Source organism: Nasonia vitripennis, chromosome 3 (genome assembly GCF_009193385.2).
Source record: "Nasonia vitripennis strain AsymCx chromosome 3, Nvit_psr_1.1, whole genome shotgun sequence".
NCBI lineage: Eukaryota > Metazoa > Arthropoda > Insecta > Hymenoptera > Pteromalidae > Nasonia > Nasonia vitripennis.
In genome coordinates this window covers 7,369,537-7,392,763 of record NC_045759.1, presented here as the reverse complement: position 1 = coordinate 7,392,763, position 23,227 = coordinate 7,369,537, and the positions used below count along the sequence as shown (strand labels likewise).

Sequence of the window (23,227 nt, the reverse complement as noted above, 5' to 3'; positions counted from 1 at the left end):
ATGCTATTTTTTTCTTTCAGTACTTGCCATCCACTGTTGTTGTTTTCTTTTTTCGTCATTGAAGAGTAGGATGATGCAAGGTATTCAAATGTATATACGTTGTATTATTTTTGGTTTATATAGTTATACTTGGTTTTGTGAAAAATACACGTTATTTTTAGTATAGTAATTCGTCAGCTTATTATCTTTTCCATATAAATTTATGATCTATTGTTTGCATAAATAAAATTAATATAAAATTTCTTATTATGATCATTTGGATACAATGCGCAAAGTTTATTGCAAAAAATTGAAACAATTGTATCCCTGCATTACCGACCGACGGCTTTTTTTCATCGCAACAATGAAAAATATTATTAACCGTATATTTTTCGAATCAATAACACCCGCGTCTTCTAATCCCGAACGCTATTATCATCTCGAAGCGTATCTTTTCCACACAAAAAAATTGCGAAATAATCGACCATTATCGAACTTGTCCCATATGTTCGCTTTTACAGGAAAATAACGGTACATCCGACTGCATGTCCGACGATAGAGAGAGAGAGAGAGAGAGAGAGAGAGAGAGAGAGAGACAGCTCCCGGCGAGAGAATGTACAGCATGACGTCATCGGGCGCACCACAAAACGACGTCGTCTGTAACGCGTCGGGCACACACGCTACTCCCGATGTCCGTGCTGCGGCTGTTGCTGCTCTAAAAATGACATCGTCGAGTGGCCGTGATATCGATCAATCATCAAAGACTACGCTTTTATCTCTCTAAAGTACCTCCCCGTATAAAATGGTGCCTTCGTACAAGCCTACAATTCACGCGGTCCACTCTGTACCTACGTCGTTATTAGTGCAATACTGATGAGACTCCAGACTCTTTCTCCATAACATACCTCTGTGTATTTCTATACTGCAAGTAGTGTCAAGTTTTATTCGTCGAAAGAGTTTGCTAGATAAGAAGGAATCATGAGCGATCAGACATTGAGCAGCCTGATCAAGTGGCTGGACACTTTTGAGCTGAGAGCTGCTCACTCCACTGCTGAGGATATAAGCAATGGAGTGGCGCTGGCAGAGGCGCTGTCCCAGATTGCTCCGGAGTGGTTCACTGCCTCCTGGAACTCCAAGATCAAGTCCGATGTGGGATCCAATTGGAGACTTAAAGTCAGTAATCTGAAGAAGATTATTGAGGCTGTTACCGAGTATTATGTCGAGTGCTTGAACCAACCGCTCGCAGGGTATGTCAAGCCAGACGCACAGAAAATCGGAGAACTCTGTGACAGTCACGAGCTGAAGAGACTTCTGCAGCTGGTACTGGGTTGTGCGGTTAATTGTAACGAGAAGCAGTATTATATCACTCGCATCATGGGATTAGAAGAGGCAGTACAACAGGTAAATATTTGTAGAGCTTTAGTTGTGTTGACTTAGCCAAATATTTGAGGATAAGATAGCGATTTTAATTTAGGTTATCCCAGTTTTCTTGTATTTCCACGTGAGATCACTTCTGATTTATTGTAATTTTTCAACAGGTTATCATGCAAAGTATTCAAGAATTAGAAAACAGTGTACATGGACCCCGACTTAGTCTTGGAGCTAGTTTAAATTTTGAAACATTTGACGTTGCTGATGGAGCTCAACAGAAGTTGTTGAGCGAGCTTCAAGCAGCAGTAGATGCAAGGGACAATATGGCCCAGAGATGCCATGAACTAGATCAGCAGCTGTCCCTTTTACAAGAGGAACGAATTACTTTACAAGTGGAGAACAAAAAGTTGCAAGAGAGATTAGATGAATTTGAAAATCCAGAAGAGTCTGGAGCTCCAACAAGCCTCAAATACTCTGGGCTCCGAAAGCAAGTAGAGACTCTCAAAGATGAGATGTTTAAATTAGAAACATCGCGAGATGATTATAGACTAAAAGTAGAGTTATTAGAAAAAGAAGTTTTAGAACTCCAGATGAAACAAATCGACCTGCAGAAAGCAGCTGATGAAGCTAATCACTTGAAAGATGAAGTTGACGCTCTAAGAGAAACCGCTGACAAGGTTGCCAAGTACGAATCAGCAATAGAGGCTTACAAGAAGAAGATGGAAGACTTTAGTGACCTGAGAAGACAAGTTAAAATTTTAGAAGATAAAAATACAGAGTATCTTCAAAATAAAATTGAATACGAAGAAGAGGTAAAGCGAGCAGGTCACTTAAGAAATCACCTAGAGTTGTTGAAAAAGCAGCTAGGAGAAGCTCACTTCAAACTTGACGAGCAGACAAACAAGTGTGACAAACTCGAGTACGAAGCGAAAAAACTCGAGACTCAGCTAGGCGCTGTTCAACGCGAAAGAGATAGATTGGTAATAGAGCGCGACGCTCTGAAGGAAACCAACGAGGAGCTCAAGTGTGCACAGCTTAATACCATGGAGAATGTGACGAATCTTAGCACCGACGAGGCAGTCGTCAACACGGAAATTATCCCACCAGCGATAAAGGAGAAGCTTGTGCTTTTGCAACACGAGAACAAAATGCTCAAGCTGAATCAGCAAAAGGGAAGCGATGACAAGTTGCCGATGCAAGCGTTGCTGGAAGATTCAGAGGAGAGATTGAATAATCTCAGAGGACAAAATCGCAAGGCTAATCAGAGAATAATTGAGCTGGGTAAGGAAACAATCTATAATATTTCTCTTCAATGTGAATAAACGTTTTCTTAATAAATCAAACTTTGTCCTTACAGAAAACAAATTGGAAGAGCTGGCGGGTAACCAGGCGTCCGAGTCAAAGAGTGAGCAGCAAAAGTTCCAGCAACTCCAGGACGAGCTTCGCCGACTTCAGCTGGAGTGCGAACGTCTGAGCGTGCACAACGAGGAGCGCGAAAGCAGTTTGCAATCACAGAAGCAGAAGGTCCTGAGCCTACAGGAGAATCTGTCACGTAAAGAGTGCGAACTGGCCGCCCTAGAAGAGCGCTACAAAAAGTACGTCGAGAAAGCCAAGAGCGTGATAAAGGCGTTGAATCCTAAGCAGCTTCAACAGCAACACGGCAGCAATGCTCAGTCACCCTCGGAGATGCGTAATCGTCAAGATGGCAGTGCCGAGGACAAGCGCAACAAGACCATCGAGGACGTCGAGCGCAAGGACATGATCATCCGGGATATGGAAGAGAAGCTGATGATTTCAGCGTTCTATCATTACGGCTTGACGAGGCATCGAGAGGCCGTTGATCAAAGGCTCGCGGCACTGAGTTCTGGTCAGGGACAGTCTTTCCTGGCTCGGCAAAGACAGCCTACACCCAGGAAGCTGTACTCTGCTTATAATTCAAAGTGATCGATGATGGACCAGACGATATTTATATTTGTATAGATAGTCGCGCTGACAGCGCACGTTGAGGCCTTTTCACTCGAAATGATATATTAATCAAAGTGTCTCTGCACTGCAATGTGCAATACGGTGGAGCTGCGTCAAATCAAATTTTTATACATCTAAGGGAAATTTTGAATGATTTGAATTCGCAAAAGTTTTTATTCGCACTAGGCTTATTTTAGCGACTTAAAAATATTTTATTCTAATAGATTCGCTATTATAGCCAAAGTTACTTTTAGATTTCGCTCACTTAGACTATGAATAGAGCAGTTATTCAAGCAACGAATATACGATATAGGCATAAATTCGAGTGAAAATGATCATGTTATGTACAACTTGTTTAATCTGTTCTCCGAAAAAAATATTTATTTCTTAGACATACTTTCCGATATTATTTACAAGATACTATACAGACAAGTATCTTATTTATTAGCTGATGACAATTGATATTTTAGTGTGAAGACGATTGACTAGGCAATGAATCGTTTTGTTGTATTTTATCATATTTTACTTATTGCAGATTGCAGATGTTTTAAAATCATTGCGTGGGAAACCTTTTTTAACTTGATTCAACCGAACAAATCTTCTTCCATTTTTTTATAGCTATATGGTAAATACATATACATTTATACATATTATGTTGGTAACCTTCGTTATTTTGATTGATAAAAGAATTTTATTTTTACGACTGAAAGTAGAAGTTAAGAGTTATTTTAACGTTATTCTGTGATTTATTGAAAATATTTTACTAACTGCAAATGATACAAAAAACGCTAATGTTTCTATTAACAATTCATGTACGCTAATTGCAAAAACTAATTACTAATACTAACATATATTTAAATATGTTTTAATTTTAAGAGTTTCAAGATAACGAAAGTTAACTAATTTTATTTCTATTTTCTCTGTCAAAAAAAGGTCATGGATTTATGTTGTAAAAGCTATTGGCTTTGCTTTTTAAAGATTTTCAAATAAGTTTGACTGTCAAATTTTTTTTCAAAAAGTGCAGAGAGGAATTGTACTTGTAATGTACATAATTATTACAAATGTGGACTTTCTTTCATAATCATATATATATATATTTGTATATAAATTATGATATTGATTCAATATGAACAATTATTTTCGTGCAATATACGAATTTTCTTTCAAAATCAATTCTATTTTTAACAAAAGTTCTTAAGAATATGATTTTTACATGAAGTTTATACAAAAAGAACCCAATAAATGTATTACAAAAAATATATGTAATTTTCATCATGGACTATGTATAATAATGTAAAAATATACCAATTTTCATAATTTACTAAAATGGGTACTTCTTCATCTTCAAAGCCATAAAAATGATTTTTACACTTTTTTTTCTTATGTAGGCTTCCTTATTGAAAGAAAATATTACTGGTTTCGTGTCATCTATTTATATTTTCATGTGACTTGCACACATTTTTCATGTAACTGAACACTAACCATCCATTTAAAAATAATATTTAGGCTAATGTTTTCCGTTTAATATCGTAATATGCGACGTGCTTTCAAGCATTGTGTCCCTTTCTTTGTGTAATTTTTTAACAAAGTTGCTAGTTCTATTATTCAACACTGATACTTTATCTTGGCTATCATTCTTCAGTTGCATGATATCACTGTAACACCTTTGATAATAGAACACTGCATATATGAGGTCCCAGGCACTGAACTCGGGCCAAAGAACTTTTGTGAAGTAAACACACGTATGACTTGTCTGCAATAAAAAAATGATAAAGAGTTATATTGTGTTTTTAAAATATAAAATTTTGTATTTGCTGTACTCTATAATTAGGTACTTACTTGCCACATCAGGAAGTCACTGAAACGAACTTCTCCAGAAGTTCTTATAAGTAAATCTGGATCTTCAGAATTGTGCGTGTAAAGGCACTTGGAAAAGAGATTCTCATCTATGTCATCTACCGTTATGTCACCATTTTTCACATGCCTGACTATATCACTTACAGTATTTGTTATTTCATCTCTCGCTGAAATCAATAGTCACATTTGATTAAACTTCCCTCTAAGCTAAATGAAAAGCTAGATTGTGAATGTTCAAAATCAATTATTACTCACACGTGTAAGAGAACGCTACATTTAGAAATGCTTTGTTATTATCTTTAGTGATACGCATAGCTTCTGCCATCAGAGAACGAACATCTTGAGGTACAAAAGATAAGTTACCTATAATTCTAATACACACACCATGCTCCATCAACTTATCCCTGAAATTTACAAAATCGTTAGCTTTCAAAATCTGTACTAAGAGTACTCAACTCTACAAGATCAGCCAAGACTTACCTTTCATCTAATAACCTTTGGAATTTTCGTCTTGCAAGGTCCATGAGACCGTCCACCTCTTTATCACTCCTTTTAAAATTTTCTATACTAAAAGCGTACACAGTTACTTCTGGAATGCCAAATTCTAGACACCACTGCAGTGTTTCGGCTAGCTTTTCAAAACTGCAATGTGAGAAATAACGTATTAATCATTCCGCTGAATAGCAAGTCATCAATCAAAGCTCAAAGTATCCAACTGTATTTATCATTAAGCAAATTTGATGATGATGCAACATACCCTTTCGAATGTCCTTCCAGTCTCTCGACTCCAATTTTATTGGCATACCTCCTGTTGCCATCCATGATAATAGCAACATGTCTGGGTATGTTGCCCGTCCTCAATATTTTGATCACAATAGACTGCAACCAGGTAAGAGTGTTCTTCGCTATCCAAGACATCTTGCCCGCACCCAGTCTATCCTTAGAAGCATATGTCCTCGCCTCTGAAAAATCAAGCAGTCGATCTAACAATAACAGCCACCTTGGCACCTAATGTCCATCGGCTCTGGTTATCTTATCATTCCTCAGAAATAGATAGTCACTGCCCCACCGAACTAACTCATACACACACGCGCAAGTGACGAAACTTCCTCCGGTCTCCACAACCGCCCAACAAGGTGTCAATAAACCCTCGCATCAGAGAAGCTCCTTACTCATCATTCCGCGAGTCATAACTGAAAACAACACTGTCTTGGGTCGACCAGCCGAGAGCCGACCTAGTGCCACGGCTGCATCCGTGTGAAACTTGTCACGTTGCAGTTAGCGGCGTGGTGGTGTCACGTGTACGCTTGCAGCGGAACTGCCCGGAACAATATATATATATAATACTATGTAAACCCTCCTCGAGGATTATCGAGTATAGTAGCTCCTCATGGACGGCCAGATGCCGCGTATTATCCTCGGGCGTCAGCTGATCAGAGACGACATAGACACAGCTTCCTCGCGAAGGGTATATGCGGAGTATATGCAGTCTGCACACTTGTACAATGTACAGTGTGAGGAGAGGAGAGAGAAGCGCGCGCAGCAGCTCGTGTCCCAGCCGCGAATGGCACTCGGCCACACGACGGCGGCGGCTATGATGATCAGTTGGACTAGCTCCGTCCTTCTCGCTCTCATGCGCGCCGGAGCTTGCTGGGTGCGATGACTCCGAGTTTGCGATAATAGGTACTTTATTCTGACGTAGGTATAGCGCAAGGTGTCGGATTATACTTATCGCCCGGGCCGGGCAATAGCTGGCCAGTGACTGAATTTTGACGTTGCAACGTATACACAAGCAAAGATTTTTTCAATGATACGTGCACGAAAAAGGCCACTTTCCGCATGCGTGTAAAATGAATGGAAAATTGAGTTTAAGTCACGCCTATCTGTGACTAAAGTAGTCCTTATTTGCACCGTGAGGTTAGCGCACGGGCGTAGCGAGTGTGATAAACACGGTGCAAAAAAGGACTACTTTAGTCACAGATAGGCGTGACTTAACAGCGGATTTTAGCCACACTGTGCTATATAAAGAAGCATTTAAGTCACACGTATCGTAATGTACTAATTCCTCCCAAGGGAGACATTTTTTCCAGAAAGAAGTTTTTTCCTCTCAACCCTAGTGGACATGAAAAATGTAATAAAGTGTAATAAAATATAAGAAAATGTAACAAATCGTACCATTTGTACGATTTTGTTGGATTTCGGACATTTTATTACATTTTATTACGTTTTATTACAATTTATTACAAATCCATTGATCCAGAATTTCATTTCATTTCTTCTTTGAAACGACAAATGTAACAATACGTAAAACAAAATGTACAATACAAAATGTATAATAAAAGTATAACAAAACGTAAAAAATTGTCTGTAAGCGTAATATTATATAAGAAAATGGCGACTTTTTTATTTTCTTACTTCTGCTTACTTTTCTTTTACTTTTTCTTACAATTTCTTATGCATTGTTACATTTTATTATAAAATTAATAAATAAAAATATATATCGACTATATTAGGCGGTAATATAACATATGCAATAAAATGTAAAAAATTTTAACAAATCTGGAAATATAAGTAAGTGTACAAAAACGTATGAGAAAAAAGGTACGAAATCCAACAAAAAGGTACAGATAGTTTCTTACATTTTCTTACATTTTTTTACGTTTTATTACAATTTATTACAATTTATTACATTTTTTTTCCACTAGGGAAGGGATTAGTTTTTTCCCGCTGCTAAGAAAATAGTAAATTACGTGCCTAGGGAGGAAAAAAAAGCCGAAGGCTCGGGTGGCAAACCCGAGGTATGGGCTGTTCCATTTTCCTCCCGTGGTGCGTATATACTATTTTTCTTCACCAGCACCGAAAATGCACATTCCTCTCCAGGCGCCCAGGAGGAAATGCGGTACTTTCGGTGCAGGTGTGGAGAAAAAAGTCTTTTCGATACAGTGTGCGTAAAATTCACTTCAATCACACGCGTGCGTTCAAGCACATTTTTCGCCCCCGTATCAAAAAATAACGTTCAATACACGTGCGAAAAGTTGATTCTACACTCGTGAGACAAACCTCCCACTCGTGTAGATTCAACTTTTGCGCACTTGTATCGAAATATACTATTTCCATCCAAGGGAATAGTTTTTTCCTCACTTTTCAAAATTTTCAAAATTTGTAATATACTATTGTTTTATTTTTCCCCTCTAGTTGCACAATATACTATACCTGAAATTAGAATTTTGTTGTTTAAAATTTTTGTGTTAAATAAAAATTTTGTTTATATCACTAAATAATAGGAACTACTGTTATCGTGTGCTGCTGCTGGATAGTGAAGTCACTAGTAGACTTCACTATCCAGCAACCTTGAATATTTATAGGAAATTAGCGAGGAAAATTAAGAAGTAACGATAAAGATGACGTTAATTGAAGTAATTGCGAATTCGTCAACCTTTATGCCGTATAATGGCATGCAAAATAATGAGCTTGTATTAGGCGCTTTTTAAGGGGCCACCACACCAGTTATATGGAACGAGGGCTTTAATGACTTTTAAAAAATTACAGGACGTATAGATAATGGTACAATTTTTGCGCGGAAGTGAGCTGGACATCATGCGCCAACGGGATCCTGGAGAAAAAGATATTTCTTTTGCCCCTGGGATTCTGTTAATAAATGCTGCCCAGCTCACTTCCGCGCAAAGATGGTACCGATAACTAGGTCCTGTAATTTTTTGAGACTCCCATGTACATACACACAACCGTTTTTCTAAAAGTTGGGAGCAAAGAGCGTCAATTTAACATGATTAGAATATCTATATAACTGGTGTGATGGACCCTTACGGTGCTGCGGGCTCATTATCATCAGGGGGCGCGGTAGCGCCCCGATGGCAAGTACAAGTTTTATACACTGGGCCGTCGGGATATTAAAAGCTCACTTGGTCCTTGGTGTTTATTTCACGCGATTGTCTTTTAACACCAGCTCACGGCAACCATGCTCTTGTTCGAAAAATATAGAAATTAAAATTAAATTTTTTCGTCAGTAAGTAACAAAATAAATTATCCAAATACATTCAAATCAACGCTTTCTTAAAAAGCGGGTAAAACTTTTTTGCTCCTCTTAGGCTTACTATATCGCACTCGTATACTGCAAACTCCAGACTCGTCTAAAAAAGCTCAGTTTACGCCCTTTGGTACAAAATATACATCACAATTGTCTCTATTACTAAAATCTTATTCGCGCTTATTTCTCGTGCTTATATATATAGAGTATATTCCTGTCTCTGCGAGGAATTAGCGAGCTGGATAGCATTGTAATTGCCCTGCTAAAAAAAGTTAATAGAAGTTGATAGGAACCGATAACCGAGTTGGTATCGACTCTAAGCTTAACTTTTAACGCCAGTTTTTGTCTTAGAATTCGATAGAACGCGATGAAATCGATTTCAGTCGATTAAATTCTACGTGAAAAATCGATGGAATTTTAAGACGATTGAGTCTAAAGCTTTTAATTGTGATTTTTTATCAAGTTAAAATGTAAAAAATGGTATCAAAAGTTAGACTCAAAGCCGATAAGAAATCTTATTGATTTTTATCAACTTGAATTAATTTTTTTTTTTAACATCAGGGTGACAGGATCCTGGAGCTCCCAACCTGTAAGTTTAAATTAAGGTCGTCAATTATTTTGACGGGCCGGGAAAGCTCACCGGCCCTCTTTAAAAAAAGTGACAAGTACGAGGAAAGTGAATCCACTCTTCAAACAAGATCTGGTTGGTGGCATTGCTGAGCACGCGCATGATTTGTATAACCTATTTAAGTATTGCGATCTGATATCCAAGCGCGGCAGCAGGACAATCGCCGTGCGAAGGGAGAGGGAAAAATCTGCACGATATTGTGGGGGTCGGTCGCCGTCATCAGTCGACGCCGTCCCAGCTTGAGTAGCATTTAGAAGCTGAATTTTTCAAAATCGTATAACTATACAAACACTTGTACCTCTTACCTCTAATCGATTTTCCGCTTTCACCGATTTTTCGCGCTTCAAAAGCCAAAAAAAAAAAACAGTAAATCTATAGTGTTACAGTTATCGGCATTGTTTACCTATGCGCGCAACCTCGATCGTCATGTATCTCGTATGTACACTCGTGTGCTCCGTTCGCTGGTTGAATTCGCGAGTGTTATTGACCGGATAAATGTTGTTTTTTTTTTTGTTTCGTTCATGAGATACCGAGATTTCGGCTGTGCGAAATGTCCGTCAAATAATAACGCGTTTCTGCCCTCAAAGTGTATTTTCGGAGTTTTTAAATAGTATTTTTCCCTAACATTAAAATAATTAATATATATATATATATAATAAATATTCCAGCGGAGAACAGCACGACAAACCAACCACGTAATTTACGGTGGAACAAGCATCGATTTTAAAGGAAAAGGATAAAGGAGTTATTCGAACGGAGGAATCCTCGTTTTGTCCATGCGACATAAGCCAATCGCCTCATTTTGGCATTTAGATAAACACATAAGTACAAACCAACATGGAAGAACAAAGTAAAGAGAATAGCGTTTTGCCGATGGGGCTATCGCCATACGTAGTGAGTACTGGGACACAAAGGAGGGAATAATGCATATATCAGATAACTGAATATTATTTGCCTTTTTTTTTTAAGCCTATTAAACGGAAACCTCCGGTAGTAATTGGCACTCAAGTGCAGAACGCATTTGTCAAAATATTCGTGAACCATAGAAATGTAAGTGATCGATACGATTTTTCATTGTTAAATAAAAGAATTAACGATTTAAAAATGTTAGAAATTCAGAAACATTGTTTTTCATGTATCCTGCATTTTTAGTTGTCGGTATTAAGGGGACAAACCAACAAATTATTATTTAACTAAATTAAAATCACACAATTGATGCACAATTCTGAATTCCGCATTCGAAAGGAAAGTTTCCCTCTATCCCCGACAGTTGGCGCTTTCCGTATCCCTCTCTCTCTCTCTCTCTCTCTCTCTCTTGCGAGCCGACCCGCCGCAGCGACTCACTGCATCAGCAGAGCTCGTCATCGTTTCGTTGAGTCGGCCATAACCTCGAATCGAATCGTTTTGCTGTACAGCTGTATGTATACCTATATATCGCGCGCTGTACATACGCATCGCGCGAAAAGAGAGTAGTATAGAGTGAGTGATCGTCGTAGGTGAAAATAGAAAAGCGGCGGGGACTAGTTCGCAGCGGCGAATTTCGCGTCGGCGCGCGACAGGTCTTGAATATATATATACATCCGTCCTTGTCCGAAGCAACGGTGTTAGAAGGAGACAGAGGTTGGCTGGCTGCTGTGCTGGTTTGTATTCGCACGAGTCTCTCGCTCTCTCTCTCTCTCTCTCTCTGCTGCAGCGACTGCAGGCCCCGACTGATTTTAAATCTCGAGCGATACACAGAGAGTGCATCAACCGGTTTTGCAACACACACTGGGGATTGTAAACACCGGGCGATTTTTCTGAAAAGCTTGAGAGAAAATTCTCGATTTCCCGAGTCGCGAGCTGATTTTCGGCTAATTCTCATTACTCTCCGTCGAGACTGTCAAGATTCGACTTTTCCATTGTCGCGCGGGGCCTCGGAATTTGTTGTTAAAAAAGTCGAAATTTAGAGCACTCGTGTCCGTATGTGTGTATGTAGTACAACGAGCTCTCCGCCTATACCTATAGGTAATACGTGTATATATAGAGGGACAGCATAGTGCGCGAGGGGTCGCCGATGACTGTCGTTTACGCGGTTGAGGACTGTCAATTGTTTTCGCGTGCGAGCAAGCGACGCATCGCCCGCGACAGAACGCATTCTCGGTTATTGTTGTTCGATCAGCCGAAAGTATCCAAACAAACGAGATTATCCGAATTTTCGGCCAGATTGGGGGTGTTGAACGCCGGGGGCTTCGCTATTGCGTAACAAGGGCGTTCTCGGCGTCGCTCGAAATACCTCGAAATCTCGTCGAGCCCTCTTCGAGGATCGCGAGCCCCTCCGATCCGCGACCGGAAAATCTCAGCTTTTACGCGAAAATCCGTCAACCCCCGAATTTTGCAAATAAGCCACATAACTCTTCGAGACTGACCGTCAGTAACCGTCAGCGCAGGTCACAAGCCGACACGAGTCGACCGAACGGAGACCGGAGAGAGAGAGAGAGAAAGAGAGAGAGAGACGGAGCGACTACCCTACACAGTGCTGGTGTGTAAAATGGAGCTACTGCGCTCGGACGATGCGGCCGAGTCTTGATACACGCCGAGTTTCCGTAATCGCATCGCCCAGCCTAGATCAGCTTAGCCGAGAATCATCAGTCGACATCCCAGGAAGATGGAGGTCGACGTTACGCGGCCGGATTCGAGCCTCGCCTCAGGTAAATCGTCGCGAGAACGTACGCGCGGCCCCCCTTCAACGCTACGAGCTCTTTCCCAGCTCGCTAGAGATCTGGCTCCTCGGCCTACTTCTCTCTCGCTCGCACTCGCGCGACTCCCTATCTATCCGTCTCTCTCACACTCGTTCTACTCTTGTCTGTTTCAGAGCTGTACTTCCTCATCGCGAAATTCCTCTCCGACGGACCCTGTCGACCCATAGCAGACGTAAGTTGATCATTCTCATTGATATCGCGCTGTGATCTCGGGCTGTTCAACAGTGGGCGACGAATAACGACCATCTCGTGCTTTTTTGTTGCAGGCGCTCAAGAGCGAACTGGAGCGATCTAAGGTAAGCCGAGCGACAAGTGTGTGCGCGGAGAGTGTACTCTCGCGACTGTTCTCTCTCTCTCTCTCTCTGTTCGTGTGTTGACGTTTTCCACATGGTTCGCACGTGCTTTCTGCTCTAAGCTCGTGTCAAAACAAAAAACCGTGCAGCAGACGTCCATACGGCTTGACCGCTCGACGCTGTCAAAATTTTGGAAAAAGTCGATTTTTCGCGATTTTTTTCAAATTTTCCGCTCCTTTGGGCTTTTTTGATCTACTATGCTAATTTTGGATTTTTCGTCTTCTCGCAGATACTGCCGCAGCGACTGGATTGGCAGGGAAATTCGCATACTCAGAGTTTCGAGGAACTGGTGAGTTGATTTTTGGGCTAGTGAGTTCATTGTTCGTTTACTGCTGAGGGACGATTTTGAGAAGCGATTCGCGAGCGGACGCTCGGATGGCTGAAAGGGTTGATTTTCACTTCTCGTTCTCTTCCTGCCAGAACGAGGGGAGTTGAGAGTCGATTTCCCCCACCTATACTGGGTATTGCATCTGCTGCCACTAGGCTTCTCCTTCTCCGTTTCACTTAGCTCTTATGAGGTGGGAGAAAGAGAGGAAGCGGCCGAAGTGGGGGAGCGGTTGCTAGCCCCTTTTACACTCGTTCAAACTTGACGATTCTGAAATAATTCTTTTATTTATACATTTTCGAGTTATTAATTTTTTAAGATGATCATTAAATCTATTCTGATGTAACTATATAAGATGCTTTGTGGTCATTAAAATCATTAATTTATTTTGTGCATAATTAGAAGTTTAATAATTTTTAACTTTTTCTCAAAGTTTTTAATGCAGTATAAGCTTTAATTTTTATTGAAAATATTCATCTTGATAAGTATTTATGCTGAACTACACTTGAGTTGAGTTGATATGGATTTCTAATAACTCATGTAACATAATCCAGAGATCGAGTATAAAAAGGTCTAGACAATCTCCTCCCACCATCTGGGAGCATAGTATGAAACAGTATACTGAGCAACTCGGCTTCTCTTCTCGCCAGGAGTGGGGAATCAGCCTATAAGCTTACAGGGCAATCAATGATTGTGTTAGTATATGTTCTTGTGTATGAAGCGCAGACTTACATACTGTTATCCATCGTGTGCCTGTTGCTGCTGCTACTGCACTAATACAAAGACAATGTGTAGTAGAGAGATGTGGGAAGAGAAAGAGAAAAGGAGAGGGAGATGGATATCCAGTGAATCAGTCGCGCAGGGACTACTTTTCACGTTGGAAAATCGGCGGGAATTTAAATTAGTGGATTCACTATTGATAAGAAATTATTTCCTGTTTTTTTTTTTATAAGAATATTTTTTACGTTTCATTCTCAATTTTATCTTATAGGAAAGAAAATATTCGCACATAAGCCCTCTTCATTTGCTTCAAATATGTTCGCGAATCGGACCAGTTTTAGAGAAAGAGGTACCACCATGTGTACCTGGAGCCCTATCCCTATTGGGAGCAGGAAAACAATCCTTGTTGCGCACACAAGAAGGTAACAAAATTTATGATTAATAATCTTGAAAAAATCAACTAATCTTTAACGTTCAGACACAACATAACGCTCGGTACTGTAACTTTCAGATATGATGCGCTTCATCCACAATATTACGGCATTCTCCGGAAGAGTTGGTGGAAAACCCTTGATGTTGAACCCACCTTGTCAACTTCCACCTCTAAGCATAGGTATTTATTTTCAACTTTATCAGCCTAGCTCGGAATCCCATCAAGAGGTGACCACTGACCACTTATGCTCCTTTTTTCAGTCAAAATTCTTCAAGGCAGAGAAAACTCAGGACCGCTGACCAGACGCGAGGTAGTGCCCAGTTCGTTCTACAACAAAATGCAATTGTACCGGCATACGCTCGGTCATTTGTCTGCCGTATACTGTGTGCTCTTCGACCGTACCGGAAAATATATCATCACCGGGGCCGACGACCTACTGGTCAAGGTCTGGAGCTCAACGAACGGCCGATTACTGGCAACTTTTCGTGGAGCCTCGTCCGAAATCATGGACATTGCCGTGAATTTCGACAATACACTACTGGCAGCAGGCAGCCTTGATAAAATACTCAGAATTTGGTGCTTTCAAACAATGTCACCGGTATGTCTTCGTGAATGTTAATTTTCTTTCATTTAATGAATAAGTAATGACGCCCATAAATTATTTCTAGATTGCCGTATTATCGGGGCATACAGGAATGATAACGTCTGTAAACTTTTGTCCTATTCCTTGCAACGGCGTTAACTACCTGGTTACGACGAGTAGCGACGGTTCAGTTGCTTTCTGGGCGCACACGAAACAACCCGGCGAGAGAACTACATTTATGTAAGTCGGACGATTGAAGTTTCGTAATATTTATGCCCTAAATATTCTTCAAAACATCGTTTGTATAACTTTGCCTGCAGTCCAGAGCCTATTCAGTACCATGAGAAGATGCGACCAGGTCAAGCGCAAATGATCTGTGCGTCATTCAGTCCGGGTGGTGCATTCATGGCCGCAGGTTCGGCCGATCACCACGTGCGAGTCTATATGATGTTGGGCAATGAGGGGCCAAAGCGAGTTCTCGAGGTTGAGGCACACTCCGATACCGTCGATAGTATACAGTGGGCACACAGCGGACTCAGGTTCATCTCAGGCTCGAAGGACGGTACTGCCAACGTTTGGCACTTTGAGCAACAGCAGTGGCAGTCGACGATACTTATTATGAGTACCAAACTAGCTGGGTAAGGGTTTTTTTTATAATAAAACGACAAATGCTTATGTTTGTATCCTAGCTTTGCAAGCTTTTCAAACAAATATTCAATGAGTAGTGAAACGGAGCCAGAAGAAGACTCTAACAAGAGATCAAAAGTAACGATGGTTTCCTGGGACCAGAGCGACGAATGGGTAGTGACTGCCGTGAATGACTGCTCATTAAAAGTTTGGAACGCTAAGACTGGAGTGTTAGTAAAAAAATTGAAGGCACATAAGGATGAAATTTTTGTTCTCGAATCGCATCCGATTGATCCACGAGTAGTTTTAAGTGCGGGTCACGACGGACAACTTATAATTTGGGATGTACTGAACAATGACCCGATAGCTGTTCACCAGAATTTTATTCAGGGCCAGGGCAATGGTGCTATTTTTGACGCTAAATGGTCTCCTGATGGTACAATGATTGCCGCAACCGATTCGCATGGTCACCTGATGATTTACGGGTTCGGATCAGGAATTGAAAGAATGAAAATCGTGAGTAGCATAGAAATATACTTTTTTTTCTTGAATGGCGAGGATAAAATTAATAAACGTCTGGTCAATTTATGTCTTAAGGTACCGAAAGAACTGTTTTTCCACACCGATTATCGGCCGCTTATTAGAGATGTCAATAATTACGTTCTGGACGAACAAACTCAAACCGCACCGCACCTAATGCCGCCCCCATTTTTAGTTGACGTTGACGGAAACCCTTATCCTCCACAACTTCAAAAGTTAGTCCCCGGAAGGGAGAACTGTGGAGGTGAACAATTGGTACCCAACATTGCAGTTGGCGCTAGTGGTAAGTTTGTAGTTAAAAAAATCACATAATGAACATTAGTAATTAAAAGAGCACATGATTACTGTATTATATGACAAAACAGGTCAACAAGAAGTGATCGAGGGTCTACCGGAGCAAGAGCAGCCGCGTTCGCACATTGACCAGCTCATTGCAGCTCTGGCCCAGCGCCGACAAATCGAGGCAGAAGGTGGTGGAGGCGGTGGTGGATCCGTTCACGAAGACGATCAACAACAACCTAACTTGCCACGGCAGGCAGCAAGCCCACGAGGTCCAAGACCTGGACTGCGTCGAGCCGGTGATGTTGAGGGTGTCAGGCAGAGTAGTGGCAACTGGCAGCGTGATAGTACCACGCCCTGGAACAAGCCCATTCTTGCCAGACCTCTTAAACCTGCCGTGCTCGAAACGCAGAGCAAGCAGGTGTGAGTTGACTTGTCAATATTCGTTATTCTTTTTTTTTAGGTATATTTGCGTAAGAATTTTTCACACAAGTTGCTGATACCGTTAATATATAGAGGCAATAATTTATTATGTGTGTCAAGTTATTTATAAAAGTGGAATGATTTTTCTGCTTTATTATTTACAGAAACGCCATGGCTGAGATGGAAATGGAATGCTATAAACGCGAAATGCGTAGAAAACCACAACCTGTGAGTACGAGTACACCAGATCAAAATAGTTCATTGACGCGCAATAAACGGAAAGGAACTGCAAGACATGGTTATAGAACGAGAGCCGCTCGAGAAGAAGAGCAGGAGGAAGAAGATTTTGATGTATATACTTTTTGCAATGATTATGATTATACATGATCCAGATAATTTAATGCAATTAAATATTGATTTTTCAGAATGATGACAATTCAGCAAGCTCGGGTAGTAGCAATGAGTCCTCTGCAAACGAGGAAGAACTCGATTCAGAAAGTTCCTCCTCTGATAATAGTAGTGAGTATTCAGACTGGATAGCAGATCATGGTGATGCTTTAGAACCTCCTAAACGAAGTAAAAGAAAACCTGTGCAGAAAAGACCAGCTACACCCCCTAGTGATTCCGACAGGCGAAAGAACCAACGACCAAAAAAGAAGGTAAATATTAATTGATTTCTTACGCAAGTTTAAAACGTTTACAACAACGAAAAAACAAAACAACTCAACTTGAATTTATTTCACCTTATAGGCAATGCCAATCTCAGTACCAAGTTCCGTGACAGAAGTACCTGATATTTACCGTCCACCAGAATGGCTTAGCGAAGTGATTCCGCGAAAAGCACCATATTATCCACAGATGGGTGATGATATCGTGTATTTTCAACAAGGTCACAAAAGGTACCTGGATGTGGTAAAAGATAAAAAAATTTACGAGGTTAACCGTTCCTTTGAACCTTGGAGCAAGTTAGATCTTAAGGTAAGAGAATACAATTTAAATTAGAAAAATAATGAAAAATTAATATATTATTGTACTTGATGTATTCATAATTTTTAGGCCCAAGAGTTTGTAAAAGTTGTTGGAATTAAATACGAGATTAAACCGCCGCGTCTGTGTTGTTTGAAATTAGCTCAGACGGATGAAGAGGGTCACTTAACGGGCAAGTCATTCACGATTAAGTATCATGACGTTCCAGACGTACTGGACTTCCTTGTACTGCGTCAAACCTTTGACAATGCCCTCATTCGAAATTGGTCTGAAGGCAACAGATTCAGGTGCATGATCGACGACGGTTGGTGGACAGGGCAAATCATGTCTGTACAACCACATTCCATGGATTTCCCGGGTTCCTATTTCATGTGCTTTACTATTAGATGGGACAACGGAGAAACCGAGTTCATGAGTCCCTGGGATCTCGAACCTATTGATGAAGAACGTTAGTGATATTCGAGTAACTGATTTTTTGTTTCGTGTCGTTCACTGTAAAAAATGAAAACACTATTAACATTTTGCAGGACTGCCAAGTGAAGTGGGTGGCGCTGTTCCTGTACTCCCCGAGGAAATTCAGGAGACACTTTATCAACCTCAACCCGAAGAGTGGCCAATGGGAGATCGGGATGCCGCCTGTCAGCGTATTATACGTGGTCTAGACCAGGTGATGACGCTAGCTATAGCCGAGCCGTTTATTGCGCCAGTTGATCTCAACGCCTATCCAGCCTATGCATATGTGGTCGAGTATCCTATTGACTTATCTACTATAAAAGCACGGTTTGAGAATCGCTTTTATCGTCGCATCACGTCGGCTCAGTTTGATGTCAGATATTTAGCGACAAACGCTGAAAAGTTCAATGAACCTCATAGTCAAATCGTTAAACAAGCAAGACTAGTAACGGATATCTGTCTTAAAATTATCAAGTAAGTTCAGTAAATTGTTGAAAATTTCAAGATCATGCAATTAAAATTTGGCTGTAAATTATTGTTAAATCGTAAATAATTTTCTTTCTTTTTAGAAATGTTACTGATCACGATATCACAGCTTTGTATCATGAGTTAGCTGACGCTTATCAGTCTTCGGAATCAGAAGTTGACGTCGAAGAGGATGATATTAACAGGCCATCTACAAGCACGCAAAGGCCAAGCAGATCTGTGCCTAGTCGACGTCCAAAAACTGCTAAAGTTCATAAAGATTGGCGAGTAGCTTGTCGACAGTTGCTGGAAACTTTGTGGCAGTGTGAAGATTCTATTCCGTTCAGAGAACCTGTGGATCGTTTAGAGCACCCTGATTACCATCAAGTCATAGATACTCCAATGGATCTGCGGACAGTCAAAGAGGATCTTTTGGGAGGAAATTATGAGTCTCCTAGTGAATTTGCCAAAGATATGAAATTAATATTTACCAATAGTAGGAGTTATAATACAAATACGCGTTCAAAGGTATTTCGTATACTAAAATTAAAAGAAGTTCATAGCGATAGAGTCATATAATAATGTAAATATTATTTTTCAGATATATTCCATGACGGTACGATTATCGGCGATGTTCGAGGAATACATGCGCAAAATTATGAACAATTGGAAATCAGCTAATCGTCGAAAAACTAATTCGGAGTCGAAAAAGAGTAAAAAAGTATCTCCTACTAAAAGTCAACTATCAAATGGAGTTTCTAAAAAAAGTAAGTACAATCGAATCCACCAAAATCCAACCTATGAATATGTGTATTAAGTTTAAAAACTAACTGTGGTTAAAGGTCCTACCAAGAGAAAAGCTGTTAGTAGTGAAGAAGAAGATGATGATGATGATGATGACGAATCTGAAGAAAATGAAGATCATCCTATGGAACATGATGACGAGGACGAAGAAGACGATGATGTGGAACATTCTGAAGATTCTACTCCCGAAAAAAGACCAGTAAGACGCGTAATAAATCTCGATGAACCAGGTAAAATAACGACTTATTTTCGTAAAAGCGATTCTTACTTTGAACGAAGTTCACTAATAATATAATATATTTTTAACAGGGCCATCTCATTTAACGAACGGTTATTCAAAGCGTTCTGCTACCAAGTCCTCTCGGCCTGCTCTCAGGCCACGCAATGCATCGTCTAAAAGAAAGTTCGCAAATATAAACTCAGACGATGAAGACGATAGTGATAACACAAATCCTCCTACACCTAGCGCAAGTGATTCGAGTGATGATAGTAGCCCTAAAGCTAAGCGTCGTACGCGTACGCGTAAATCGACTGCGATAACAAATGGCTTAGCAAACAGTGATTCAGATGATGCTTATCAGCCTAGCGCTAAGGGCAAACAATCGCGAAATCATAGGGCGAAGAATAGCGCTAGAGCCTTGACAAGGCCTACAAGAACACCGGAGAAGCGATATATCGTTGAAGACGATGAAGATGAGGAAGAGGAGGAGGAGGTTGAGAGCATTGTAGATAGCCGTCTTGTAACAAGAAGCAGCAGTAGACGACAAAGAAGAGTTCCTGTTCGAAATCGAATACAAGACTCCAGTAATGAAGAAGAGGAAGAGGACGATGATGATGATGAGGATGAGGAAGAAGAAGAGGAAGGGGAAGACGAGGAAGAAAATGGTCAAGTAGACAATGGAACTGTTGAATTTCAAGAGAACGATGATGAAGAAGAAGATGAGCAAGTCGATGTTCAAATAAAGGTTGATGAACAAGAAGAAGAAGAAGAAGATGAAGAAGACGAAGAAGACGAAGAAGACGAGGACCAAGTCGAAGATGGTATTGAACACAACGAAGATGAAGACGAAATTGATGAAGATGACGATGATTCCAGAGAAAATAACCAATCCCTCGGCAACTTTGATCATACAAGGTCGATGCGTCACGGTCGGCGGACACGAGTTTCGCTGGATTCTGAGAGCAGCAGTGGCGTTAATTCCAAGCAACACCACCTTCGGCGCACAGCTACTAAAAGAATGCGCTATACCGAGAATTCTAACTCGGAAGACGATGACGACGACGACGATTATGAAGATGAGGAGAACCGAGGTTCCAGAGCTTTTAATACACGGCGGCGCGCAGCCAAAAGACCGTATTACGGAGAACGTAGTGATGATGAGAGTTCCAGTCAGCCGGGTCTGTCAAATGGCAGCCGAGATTCGGAATCCAAACCCCCAGGCATCAGCATCAGCAGCCGAGGTCGAGTCAGGAAAATGACAGCCAAAGCTATGTCAGCAATGAGGTAGACCAGAGTTTGCACAAGAAGATTTTCTTGTGTAAAATCATGATGATTACTGATATCGAACTGAAAAATAAAACTATTCAATTTTGTAAGATTATTATCAATTTCAAAATTTTGGGCAGGTAACTTATTTTGGTTGAATTACTATAAAAAGGGCGTAATTGAAGAAAATCAATTTTTTATTGAATTGTCTTGATTGTTCATCTTAAAAATGTATTCAGAACAGAATCAGTAGTTTATATTTGTATAAAAACACAGCCAATTAACGAGTCATATTAACTTCATATATGGGATCTTGAAAGTTTCAAGAGTTGTATATATTAACAAACATTGGTGTGATTTTGATTCGTCACATAAAGGCCTTTTCATGTTTATAGTGTATAAGCTAACAAGGGAGCGAATTTTTGTTTTTTAATATTGAATGAATAGTTTTTCAATTCTTATAGAGTTGTACTTACAGTCATTGCCACTTTGTACACAAAGAATAATTCATTAATTTACAATGTAGTACAATTATAATGTAATACGCGACAAGATAACATTTCTAAGTGTCAGGGTGAATCTTGTCAAGAATGGGAAATCCTTTGAATGTGAAGTTATTGTAGCATTAATGTATCTTCACAAGTAAAAATCAGGGTGTGAGAAAGCGTGTAAAAATAGTTTTCTCAGTGAAAATAATTACGAAGCTTGTAAATATAGACTTAATTAAGATTAATATTAAAATCGTAGTAGTTAAAAGAAGATAAATGAATAAAAACATAAGGACATTTATAACAAAGAAGTTGGATACTTTTGACGAATTGCTATTTTAATGCGTTATGAAGACAACTGCTTTTTAAAGCTGTGCATTTTTCTTAAGTGTGAATTCCTTTCACCTTCTTCATTTCCAACTAAAAAAGGATTTGCATAAACGACACCACTTGTACATTAAAAGTAAGCACTTATTTCAAACCTGTTCTCTTTAGTATATAATAATTTATTCTTGCCGAAGAAATGTGGGTGAATTTAAAATTAACATAATTTCTTAGTTCTTTTGTAATGAGTACAACTCCGATTCTACAAATTTTGCTTTATCTATGTGTTATCTAAAACTATATTTACAAACAGCAAGTAATTTTTTAGCGTCAAACACAGGGCAGTGCCTTCGAATCTTCATTCGAAATATAATATTCTACGTGCGCTAAATATTATGAAAAAAGAAATTGAATAAAAAATACAATTGTTATTTAAAACTGATATAAACTGACTTATTAATGCAATATTACAGGAAGAATAAACGTATGATTTTGGCTTAAACTTTTGTCATTTTAAAAAATTATAAAAATACATATAGAAATGGGAAGTATATCGAGGTCTGGGCAATTAACGAACGTCTCGACTGTTTCAAGCCATTGTGATATTAGCTTAAGGATAATAATGATTGTATAAAAATCGCAAAAAAATCACGGGTTTAGCCACAATTATTTTTTCAATGATTGACCTTGTAACAATAATAGAAATAATTAAATATAACTGGATTAAACTAATCAAGATTATATTGATTATACTAATGACTTGTACTATAAAGTCAATCGATTTTTTCTTTATTTCAACTCCGATGTTCGCAAACTCGATTAAATATAGTTTTTTATATTATAAGATAATGTACAAGCATAAGCTAATTGCCGAACCTCTAGAGTCTATATTGTTCATCACTAATTCGATAATAAGGCGTGCAGTTTAATTAAACTAGACATAAGGTAAGGCGTAAGTGTACTTCGTTATGTAAAGTGTAAACCTTTTGTATCGCTATAATTATATAATAAACACGTATAAGATTGTTTTAAAAAGACTTTCTAAAAATATAATTTTTTTTCTCTTGACATATTCTATCCCAAATACATAATATATAACTGTTTGAGAAAATCATTGATATGAATAGTTGCTTACACCCGATGGGAAGGAGTACAGTTTGTATTTTTTCATCATATTTACAGCTTTGAATCCTTGATATCTGTCGCCTACCTCCCACTACAATTTCACGTGTGAGAACCATAATATGACCATCAGCGTCGATCACCGATGCCGTTGTGGTCGTTTCAAATAAGTATTATACCTATAGAGTTTTTACAGATAAGTATATATACATATAGGCTTCGTGTAGACAGT

The 23,227-nt window shown here is 39.6% G+C and overlaps 3 protein-coding genes across 8 annotated transcripts; 2 read left to right on the top strand and 1 right to left on the bottom strand.

Moving 5' to 3' along the window:
• The first annotated feature begins 585 nt into the window (after positions 1-585).
• LOC100122799 (protein Hook homolog 3) lies at positions 586-3,426 on the top strand. Its single transcript, XM_016983431.3, has 3 exons — positions 586-1,380; positions 1,518-2,631; positions 2,708-3,426. Exons 1-3 carry the CDS (start codon positions 958-960, stop codon positions 3,292-3,294), a joined length of 2,124 nt encoding a protein of 707 aa, XP_016838920.1. The 5' UTR covers positions 586-957; the 3' UTR covers positions 3,295-3,426.
• Positions 3,427-3,880: 454 nt separating this feature from the next.
• LOC100122811 (dehydrodolichyl diphosphate synthase complex subunit DHDDS) lies at positions 3,881-8,404 on the bottom strand. 2 transcript variants are annotated; one of them, XM_031926643.2, is made up of 6 exons: positions 8,386-8,404; positions 5,930-6,134; positions 5,653-5,814; positions 5,428-5,576; positions 5,155-5,339; positions 3,881-5,068 (listed from the first exon to the last, which is right to left on the bottom strand). In XM_031926643.2, exons 2-6 carry the CDS (start codon positions 6,088-6,090, stop codon positions 4,823-4,825), a joined length of 903 nt encoding a protein of 300 aa, XP_031782503.1. In that variant the 5' UTR covers positions 6,091-6,134; positions 8,386-8,404; the 3' UTR covers positions 3,881-4,822. The 2 variants fall into 2 exon arrangements, with proteins under 2 accessions (XP_031782503.1, XP_008213609.1); XM_008215387.4 differs by lacking the exon at positions 8,386-8,404 and adding an exon at positions 6,261-6,972.
• A 1,729-nt stretch (positions 8,405-10,133) lies between these two features.
• On the top strand, positions 10,134-22,910 carry LOC100122825 (PH-interacting protein). Of its 5 annotated transcripts, XM_031926622.2 has the most exons (24): positions 10,134-10,433; positions 10,514-10,739; positions 10,815-10,895; positions 12,267-12,532; positions 12,697-12,755; positions 12,850-12,879; positions 13,166-13,225; positions 14,253-14,403; positions 14,493-14,594; positions 14,675-15,012; positions 15,083-15,237; positions 15,318-15,635; positions 15,723-16,140; positions 16,222-16,447; positions 16,530-16,866; positions 17,031-17,217; positions 17,292-17,525; positions 17,617-17,844; positions 17,923-18,301; positions 18,381-18,780; positions 18,876-19,299; positions 19,373-19,538; positions 19,614-19,805; positions 19,885-22,910. In XM_031926622.2, the coding sequence occupies exons 4-24, from the start codon at positions 12,490-12,492 to the stop codon at positions 21,081-21,083; spliced, it is 5,646 nt and encodes a 1,881-aa protein (XP_031782482.1). In that variant the 5' UTR covers positions 10,134-10,433; positions 10,514-10,739; positions 10,815-10,895; positions 12,267-12,489; the 3' UTR covers positions 21,084-22,910. The 5 variants fall into 5 exon arrangements, with proteins under 5 accessions (XP_031782482.1, XP_031782480.1, XP_031782481.1 ...); XM_031926620.2 differs by lacking the exons at positions 10,134-10,433; positions 10,514-10,739; positions 10,815-10,895 and adding an exon at positions 11,154-11,262; XM_031926621.2 differs by lacking the exons at positions 10,134-10,433; positions 10,514-10,739; positions 10,815-10,895 and adding an exon at positions 11,163-11,262 and having other exon boundaries at positions 12,272-12,532.
• Positions 22,911-23,227: the final 317 nt, after the last annotated feature.